The sequence below is a fragment of the Condylura cristata genome, unplaced genomic scaffold (genome assembly GCF_000260355.1).
Source record: "Condylura cristata isolate star-nosed mole 26May11 unplaced genomic scaffold, ConCri1.0 scaffold00020, whole genome shotgun sequence".
NCBI classification, from domain to species: Eukaryota; Metazoa; Chordata; class Mammalia; order Eulipotyphla; family Talpidae; genus Condylura; species Condylura cristata.
The window spans coordinates 27,616,058-27,626,304 of NW_004567121.1; the positions used below are offsets into that span (position 1 = coordinate 27,616,058).

The following is a 10,247-nucleotide window of genomic DNA, read 5'->3' on the forward strand; positions in this document are numbered from 1 at the left end:
AAATCGTACCATGGATACTTGTCAACTATCTCAACTCTGCCCTGGTATTTGGCATAAATATCCAACCGCCTTCCTTCCTCTCCCCTGTATTTTGGGTTATTTCACTATTTCTCACTGTTGTAGATACTAAGTAACAGATGTTCCCCCCAAAGTATAACCTCATAGTCAATTGTGAGAAGTATAGCCTCATAATGTCAAAAGCTGCACAGCAAGTTAGTGCTAACTAAATAACTGCCTTATTTCTTCTAGCCAAAAGACGGTTTGAAAAAAATTAGCAAGGTGGTGAGGGGTACGTGAGGTTTAAAGCAAAAACCTAGGATGTTACCCTGAGCAACTGATAGGATGAAGTCAAAATAGAATGGATGTTGATGTCAGGCTGGATTTCAAAATCCAACTCTGGCACAAACTTGCTGTGCAGCTTTTGAGTAGATTCTCAATCTAAGACAACTAGTTTCTGTAACATGGGTAATACTTCACCAGATTGATAACCTGACACTCAGTAAGCAAGACCTTATTAACATACTCGCCTGAACCCCAAGTCCAGTTCCCCTCTGCCATCATATTGTTTTCAGACCAGTGCAACACTATCAGATCTCTAGAACCCGTTCTCCTCTTCCAGCCCATCATTCTGGCTTTCTTCATACACTGCACTCATCATGCCTGGGGGCCCATCACTGTCTCCTGCACTGCCCAGTGGACTTCTGGTTTTTCCTATAACTGAAAAGCTTGATTGTAATTTGCCTGTGGACCCTTCTTAAGATACCACCCACTTGGCCCCAGCTAATATCTATGTATTTAAGAAGCAATTGATGTCTCTTCTCCTCATAAAGCCACCCCTATTCGCACCAATTACACTTCTCTAATAGAACACAAATTCTGGATCACAACCACTTGGTTCTTATACATCTCTAGGTGCTAATTGCTTTTGCTTTCTAAATGTAAAAGCTGAAACCTATATTAACCCCAGTCAGAAACACAGGCCCAAACCTAGACAAAGAAAAAAAAAAAAATCCCAGCTTGTTATACACACTGTAATGTGATCAAACTTCTATATAGCACCCTTCCAGGTCATCTTGTCAACAAATATTTATCTTTATTGACTAATAAAAGCCTTAATACAGGATAAAACATTTCTTTAAACAATACTACATATAAAACAAAGCTGTCACCTATGGTTTACCAAAACCACAAAAAACAAAAGGAGACACAGTTCTCAGGTCAGAGGACAGACACTGGCTACAAGACTCCTCCACGGTGCACTCGAGGTGCCGGGAAAGCATCCTTCAGCTGCAGCCGGCCCAAGGCACATGGCAGTGCTGCTGGCTGGGGGCAGTGACTAGACAGTGCAGTCTCCTCACAGAATGATTGTGTTTTAGTGTATTAAGGGTATTTGATTTCTGTAGTTTCTTACCAAACACAGTTCTTCAAATGGTCTTCGCAGTTTTCCCTCGACTGAGAAAATTACTTTCCTCCCACTTATGCCACTCTTGATATTGTTTGCAATTTTGCATTATTTTCAGAAGTTTTCATGTCCATAAATAAATGAAAACCAAGCCACACAGTTGGAAATCAAGTTTTGTTTTTATATGAACAGAAGTAGACCATCTAGAAATATTTCAGTTTATTTAAATTGTTAAGTAGAATATGAAACCGAATTTGTAGCTAGTACCAGAGTATGGACTTAACTGGTGTTTAATGAGAACAGCGTCTACACAGGATCCCAAGAGACTTACAGAAAAAGGGGCAAAGCCCTAATATTAAGCAAATAAAACCCATGTTTCAAACAGGTTATACAAAAATTGATTTATACTCCATTTCCCTTTTTTTGATATTTAGAAAGTGCAGATTTAACAAAAGGTAGCCATATCCTTTCTATGTACAATGCCAAATATAATATTGCAAACAAAACTGTCAGTCGGTTACCCAAAAATCCCAGTGTTTAGCTCTCAGACCTTAAGTCACTGAATCGAGTAAAGATTAAAGAGGGTTAAAAAGAAGCTACTGCCACAATCCAGATAAAGGGAAGCAACAATAACGTTAAAATTAATCTAACAACAGGTTTAACCTAAAACTTCAAGAAGCTTAACATTTTATTATTATTTTTAGTGGAAAATTAGGCATTATTTGGCAATGCTGCTTTTACGAGTAAACAATGATAAAGTCAAGTGAGGGGAAAACCTAATAACCACCAGTGAGGCATAAAAAATTGTTTTTAGGGCACTATCTGAAAAATGTATGGATGCTCATACAGATACATCCCTGTGTTGTTTGTGAGCAGAGAGGCATTAGAATGCTAGCCACGACACAGCCACACTTTTCAATGGAAGCTGCTGTCCTAAACTCAGCCTCTGCTAGAAATGAATCATGCTATTCACAATTATTTCAACAAAGGTATCATCTTAGGATGCTAGCAGCATAGCAAACTTAACTTACCCTATTCTAATGATAAGCAATGAAGCAAAACTAGCAAAATGAGGTGGAAAGAAGAAAAAAAGAGACAAGGTCAGAGGTAAGCTAGAGATTTTATCTTTATATGAAAAGCCTTTTTTGTCCTTGATCCAAATCCATGGCAATATGTTTTCCAAAAGGATGTGAAGATAGGACTTAAACTTATTAAGGTTCTAAAATACTTCTAAACCTTAAGGTAAGGACAACTTAACACTGAAAAAGTGATTTTCAAAGGCCAAATCTCAAGACATTTGGCAAACATGTCAATAAATTTTACTCCTCCTTCCTGTGTTTTGTAACATCGCCTTTACTGGGCTACCAAACTGCTAAGAGGAGTTGCCAAAATGGAGACTACTCAAATTTAGGTTAAGATATTTATTCTAGGAGCGTGAATAGGCTACACACCTAAATTAGAAAGAAAAACCACAACACCCTCCAAACACAGTGCATGCAATTAACTCTTCCATTTCATAAACTCAATGTATAGACAGCAAGAGAACAGAGAGAAAGAGGAGGAATAGGACATCAAACAGCAAATGAAGTAATCTGGAACAGGAGTTTTCAGGGAAAGAGGAAATGAAGGGAAAACACGATTAACTGACATTCGATCATAAGCAGTTAGAATCTATCTTTCCATTTACTTAAGCAATTAAGTAGGTGCTTTATGTTAAATTTGACAAACCTTATTAGTAGTTTGCCCCCTTTAAATAACTCATACCACTGGATAGTGGGGGAAGGAAAAGCAAATAAAGCAGCATGCAGGAAGAGGAAGACAAGACATGAGGAAACAGTGGCCAAGGAGAAGGGTGGCAGGAACAGTTTTAGATATCAAGGCCACTCAAAACGAGGATCAGCAAACCAAGCTATCATTTCTGCATTGCCCTTTGCCCTCAATTAACTACTTTGAAAATTACAGCCAAGCAAACCACGAACATTTTAATGGTTTATGTTTGGATGATATGTCTCCTGAACATGCTTTCACCAAAACAAATAAAGGAAAAACCAAAAGAAGTTCCTTTCCACATAAGGCACAGGACAAAATTAACCCAATTTACATATTCAAGGCGAAATGAGTGTTTTCCTGGCTTTTGTTTCTTTTGCTATCACATGTCTATAGGTTATAGGGACTCAAGCACATTATCCATGACAGAAAATTTCACTGTTGTACAAAATAAAATTGTTAATTCTAACTTTTATTCTTATACAATTTGCAGAATAGAGTTGAAATGATTGCTATAGATTTTAATGTTGATAAGAACTGGACTATAATACAACTGAAATGCAGTGGTGAGCTGAGCAAGTACATTTAAAAATGAAGTCACAGACATGATTTTTCTTTACATTTTTTTGTTTGAAGGAAATTATAAAGTCGGCAAGCAGTCACAGATGAAAGAACAAATAAGATGAATTGGAGAGTTAAGATGAGAACAAAAATATCTTTTTAGAGTTAAAAATGGACAGAGTGGTTTATTTTGCAGCAAGAAGAGAAAACGGGGTGGTGGATGGCAACTGATGGAACGGGAGAATGCTCAGCAACACTTGCTCTTCCAGCCTGTCACGCCTCCTCCACTGCTGATATCTACATTTTCACTGTTGGGTTCTTTTACAGGGGTCTGGAACAAACACACAAGGAAATATTGTTGTGGATCAATCAAGATTCAACAGAAATACTCTCATACAAGTGAATTTACTAAACCAAGTACAATTACAGTCACATGAGATAGCTTTTCTCCCCCATGCAAATAAAAGATTGAGAGGCTTTATTTTTAATCTTCATTTTGCCTACTTCCTCAAGCTGTGAAGTGTAGAGAGGCCTCCTGACCCCTTTTCAGAGGTTCTGAAATCTGCCCTAACGCCTCTGAATAAAGGCTTATTATCTCCTATCCCTAGGCACTGACACACTGAGTGCTTAAAAGCACTACTAATACTAAGCATGTGTATAAAACCAATGTTGTTGGGCCATGTATAGCCCAGCGCTTGTATAAAATGCCTTTTAAACCTTTAATTTACTTGCCATTGAGGCTAAAGCATGTCTTATAGTACATAGCTTTAAAAAGATAATCTCAACTATGATATGCTAACATTAGAGGAACTATAATGGGGCAAAAATTAAAAGTTGTAGAATTTATGTTAAAAATGGATATAGAAAAAGATAGAAATAAAAAATACCAACCACTAACAGTATTAATAGTTAGTAGGGTAATGAGATTTTGCTTTCTTTGTATAATCCTTTATTTCTCCAACATTCTAAACGGTACTTTCAAAATCAGAGCAATATACTATTTTAAATGGATATCCTACACTATGTACATGAAAGGAGGCTTTTTTTTTTTTTAAGGGATAGCTCACCTGTAGTAAAGCACACAAATCCTAAAATGTGCCTAGTGGGTTTTAAGTGGACACTGTGAAACCCCCAGATCAAAATATAGACCATAACACAAAACAGAAGGCTCCTTTGTATCACACTCCTAAAATATGAGATTCTCTTTTCACTGAATCCTAAAGCTACATGTTAAAAAAAAAAAAATTTATTTATGCATACAAGAACTGGGGTGTACCTCTAGGCCAGAGATACAGGGGGTGAGAGGACTCACCAAAGAGAGTGGGGAGCAGAACAGGCAGATCTACTGCTATATACCACTAAATGGAGCAGCGGGGGAGATAGGAGAGGTCTGAGCACCACATGGGTCAGCTGCAGTGGCTGTGGACAGCTTCACTGTGCTGCACTTTAACCCCTTGTGCCACCAGAGAGGTGTTATGATTGCAAAGAACTGCTAGCTTTCCTGAATAAGTGACTTTGCTCCTAATACAAATCTTTGAGAAAAAGTGAGGAAGTGCAGCTCAGCAACTAGCCCACCGCAAGAAAAGAATGTGACAGAAAGTTCCCTCTTTTTAGGAACTTCCAGGCATGGGGTTGGTTAAAGATATATGGGTGCTTATAACCAATTTATTCCTCAGGACCTTACTTACAGTCCATCCTTTTACAACTTAGATACCTGAAAAAGATTCTTTGAAAAAGAGAATTATATCGTATAGTCATTTTATTGAAAGCAGTCGCTAAATTTATTAAGTATAATGTTAATTGGTTCCTAGTCATGAATAAGAAAAGGGCCAATAACCAATTAGAAAAAGTGGGGAAAGGAAATAAAAACATTTATAGAAAAGGAAATACCAAAGTATGATTCTTAAACATATCTTTTAAAAGGTGCATTTTACTCAAAAGAGCTGCAAGTTAAATCTGCATTTTTCTTAACCTGTTAGGTTGGGAAAGCGTATGAGTGAAGACTTTCTCATATCCACAGAAGAAAGTAATGGGAATGACTCTCATGACTCAATGTGAAAGCAGGGACAGTTAAAATATATCCATATGTTCTACTGGCCACTTCTGAGACCCTGTCCTTCAAATACACCTGCACATATGCAAAATGATTTAAATGTTACTATTATTCACTACACATTATCTGTAAGATTGTATGGGTAAAAATTACCTAAGTTTCTTTCTCCTTTAGAGATCTAATTAACTATGATATATCCATTCAAAGGTGTAGCACTCAATTATTTTTAAAAATTGACTTTTTATTTCACTTATACAAAATGAAAATGGATACACTATAAAGCTATCAGCAGCCAATGAAGCAAGAGTTCGACCCCCAGCCAGGGAGTGACCCACATGGTGAAGCAGATGTCTCCAGTCTTGTCCAATGCTCCCCTCAACAGTGTATTTCTGTCAACTTGCCAGTTTTGCTTCTCACTATTTCTGGTGAATCCTCTCCAGCATCCCCACCCCAGGCCTACACCCTGGTTCTTCTTTGCATAAATAAATCTTTTAAAAAAATAAAAGGGGGGTGGGAAGGGCAAGAGGGATAGGATTAAGTATATTCTTCTTATATATTAGTAACTAAGAAACTAATTACACTGGTTACCTGTTGGGGGCTGGATAAGGAATTGGAGAAATATAGTAAATCCATGGGAATGAATTACTATTCACATAATTAAATTAAAATGTTATACATTGTTTTGGCCCTCCCTGGTGGCGCAGCGGGTTAAAGCACAGCACTGAGAATCTGAAGCCACTTCCGCATGAGTTCGATTCCCGCCTGCCGCCTGCCCCGGAGGAGACCACATGGCGAGCCAGACCTCTCCTGACCCGCCCGCTGCTTCCCTCAGCAGTGTACTTAGTAGATCTGCCTGTTCTGCTCCCCACTCTGTCTTTGGTGAAGCCTCTCACCGCCCCTGAGCCTCTGGCCTGTACCCCAGTTCTGTATGCACAAATAAATAAATAAATCTTTAAAAAAAAAATGTTATACATTGTTTTCATTCTACAGTTAATTTTTCTCTTATCAACTTACGAGAGAAAGCACTTCACAGAAGTTGCTAGTCAGGAATTACTATTAAATCTTTTGATATAAAACAAGTTTACAATTGTTTTAACTGATAATTTACGGCATCCAAAAGTACGTAGAATGTGTGGGGTTAGTCTCTCCAAAAGAGTAAGGTAGGCATTTCTCAAAGTGCACAGCAGGCCTCCTGTCACCCTGATTTAGGAACTAGAGGTCAAGGTCAAAAGAGATCCCCAGGTCTGTCACCTTGGCTTAAAGAATGCAAATCGTTTTGGGTTGACAGCAGTGAGGGCCCAGAAGACTAGGAGAAGATTCAGGTCTTTTCCTCACACAGAAGCAACCACAGCTCCCCCCTTTATAACAAAGAATGCAACTGGTGACAGGAGGGTCCTCATCCAGTTGTGCCTTTCTCAGAAAACATGTTTTTATCAGAGAATTTTCATCTCCTCTCTCAGAGTAAGGATAAGGTAGCCCCCTTCCTCTGTTATGTTAAGTCTTCCCCACCTATCTTCTCAACACCCTTCTCCCTAAATACAGGGTAAATGTCTCTGGTATGTTCCATTATTCTTTTGGAGCTTACAACCACATAAATTCTCCATATACATGTTGTTAAATTTTGACCTTTTCTCCTACCAGTATGTCTGATACTAATTTGCTCATCTGTTCACCCTGAGAAAAACCCAAATGGGATACAGGAAATTTTTCCTAAACCCAGATGCGTCATTAAAAAAAAAAAAGCAGCTACCTGCCTCTAGACAGAGCCCATTATCAGTGCATTCATGTTTCTTAATCATTAAGATAATCAGGAGAGCTACTCCACTAGGACACATTCATAAAAAATATCAAGACAGGCGAGGTAATACAGGAACACATTATAGAGAAAAAAAAATCACAATGAAGACCAAAAAGTTCACAAAAACAAAACACACAGACAAAGGTGTTTTATGTTTTAGTAAGCTTTAAGGTAAATGAGTATTCAGTCATTTTTTTCACTCTGGTTCCCCAAATTCTTTGCACTATTTTTTAAGTGTTTTTCTATTCCTGTTACTCCCTTCATCTAATTAACAATACAAGTTTCCTTCTTCACAGTTCACAGTTCACCTAGTATTTTTCTATTATATTTTTATTTATGTTTCTCAAAGGAACATTTCCAAGTAAAAACTTATTTCTTCAAGGAATTCTAATGGGTCTTTACCTTACTCACTTGTGAAAGAATATTAATATTATCTGATTGCTTTAATAACCATAAAGAAAAATGTTAACATTTCAAAAACAAAATGACATAAAGGTGAGAGTCTGACTAATTCTGGCCTACATCCCTCTTCCCCTTTCTGTCACCACTTCTCGCCAGGCTCTGCCTGGAGTACTCACTACCTAAGGGTTAGCATATATCCTTCCTGATCTCTGCAAACACAACCATTTGTGTGTATGTGTGTGTGTGTTTGCTCGCGTGTGTGGCAAGTGTCACATATAATGTTAAAAATCTCGTACTATTCATATTTTACCTTTCTACTTTACTTTTTATCTCTCAGTATATGGTGGATAACCTTTCTATCTAACTGTTCAAAGTCTTTCTCATTCTCTGAAATTAAATGCAATTTTTGATTTGGCTGGATTCTAGCATTACATGATCTTCTAAGGCAGGCGGCAACTCCCCAAACATGATATGCAGGGTGTCTGCAACCCAGGAAGGAGGAAGGGCCAACTTCACTCTGGCAATGGCTACTACGAGCAGTCACGTAGGACTTTCTTCCATTTTCAACATTCAACTACAGTTGACAGACACATTTCACTCTCAAAATTTATGTTGTTTGATTTAATGATTTCATACAAGGAATTTAATTACTTAAATGTTAATATCTTGTAAATGCACAGAAATTTCACTAGATTTACAATTAATATGCTACCTTTATTACAACTTATGTTTTATAGATATATACTTTAAAAAGATATTTGGGTTGTTTTTAGAAACTAGTATTTCAAAAACAGTTACCAGAAACAATTAACTTTTTTTTTTTTGTAAGATTTATTTATTTATGCTTACAGAACTGGGGTACAGGCCAGAAGTGTGGTGGGTGAGAGGATTCACCAGAGACAGAATAGGGAGCAAAATAGGCAGATCTATAGAAATACACTGCTGAGGGGAGCAGCGGGTGGGTCAATAGAGGTCTGCCATACCAAGTGGGTCAGATCCCTGGCCGGGGATCGAAATTGCGCTGCAGTAACTTCATAATATAGTGCTTTAACCTACTGCACCACCAGGGAGGGCCCCAGAAACAATAAGCTTTTATATAATTGCATCTCCTTTAGGACTTGTGTCAAATTTTCTTTATTTGCATTAAAATATATAATAAACTGAATATGGGTCATAAACAAATCTGTATGTCCAGTCATTTAGGACTCATAACCAAGTATGTGTACTGTACAGGAAATGTGAAAAAAAAGTTTCCAAATTTTACTATATGTTACTTGCCCTGCAACTTTCAGGATTCACAAATTAAACTCAGAAACTTATCTGAGGTTAAAATGAATGGTAATATGAAATCTGGGGATGGACTAATTTTATCTATTCACTATACAATAATCCAAGCCTTTATTAGTATGTCTGAGAAATCCAAATAGAAGAATGAATAGAAGAATGAATACTTGGTTGCATACCTAATAAATTCACCACTTACATTTAAACTGAATTTTAAAAAATCATCTGTGGGAATGAAAAAGGAAATGAATACAAAAAAGACCCAAAAACTCACACCACCACGAAACAGACAAAAAGCTGAAAACCATGAAATTGGGGATTAGAAAGTGTGGGAGCTCAGAAAATTGCTACAATGACTGGATCCTACAGATTTCTAGATGTCTCTCTGTAATGCCTCCCTCCTCCTACCCACTTCCTTATTTTAATTTGGAAAACCACTAGTAAAGAGGAAATTTTTAGGTACCTTCTCACTCAAAATCACTTTTTTAAAACTAGTAACTGACATACAACATTATAAACTCAGTATTTGAATGAAACCTAGTACTTTAGTAAAGGTGAAATAGTCAATTTTGATACCAAGAAATGTTAAGAGTAGAGGAGTAAAAATAGAAACTTACCTTTCGAAGGATATCTTCAGCTAATGTGAGGAACGCCTTTTCAATGTTTATATTTGCTTTTGCACTAGTTTCAAAAAACCTAATACCATGCTCCCGTGCAATCTAAAATAAAATAATAAAAAATTAAAGAAAATGCAAATATTCTGCAAGCAGTATTCTCAGTGAGGTTATATAAAACAAACATTATTTCAATGATGTAAATTTCAATTAATGGTCAAAACCTTACAGAAATGAGCAAAATTAATAAAGAATACCTCTTTGTAGGTTAAAAATATTGCTGCCAGATTTGATTCTCCTATACCTATGACAAACGCTGAAAAAATTCCCTCAAACACTGTTGTCTCCAGTAGTGTTAAAAAAAAA

At 37.0% G+C, this 10,247-nt stretch overlaps 1 protein-coding gene across 1 annotated transcript in view; it reads right to left on the minus strand.

Moving 5' to 3' along the window:
* Positions 1–1,562: 1,562 nt before the first annotated feature.
* The window catches only part of RAB10 (RAB10, member RAS oncogene family), a 58,109-nt gene continuing 49,424 nt past the window's right edge, over positions 1,563–10,247 (minus strand). The window contains exons 5-6 of the mRNA XM_004686387.1: positions 9,885–9,986; positions 1,563–4,061 (exon numbers count right to left, since the gene is read on the minus strand). Coding sequence (XP_004686444.1) covers positions 3,978–4,061; positions 9,885–9,986 — 186 coding nt within the window. The 3' untranslated portion in view covers positions 1,563–3,977. The remainder of the gene's footprint in view (positions 4,062–9,884; positions 9,987–10,247) is intronic.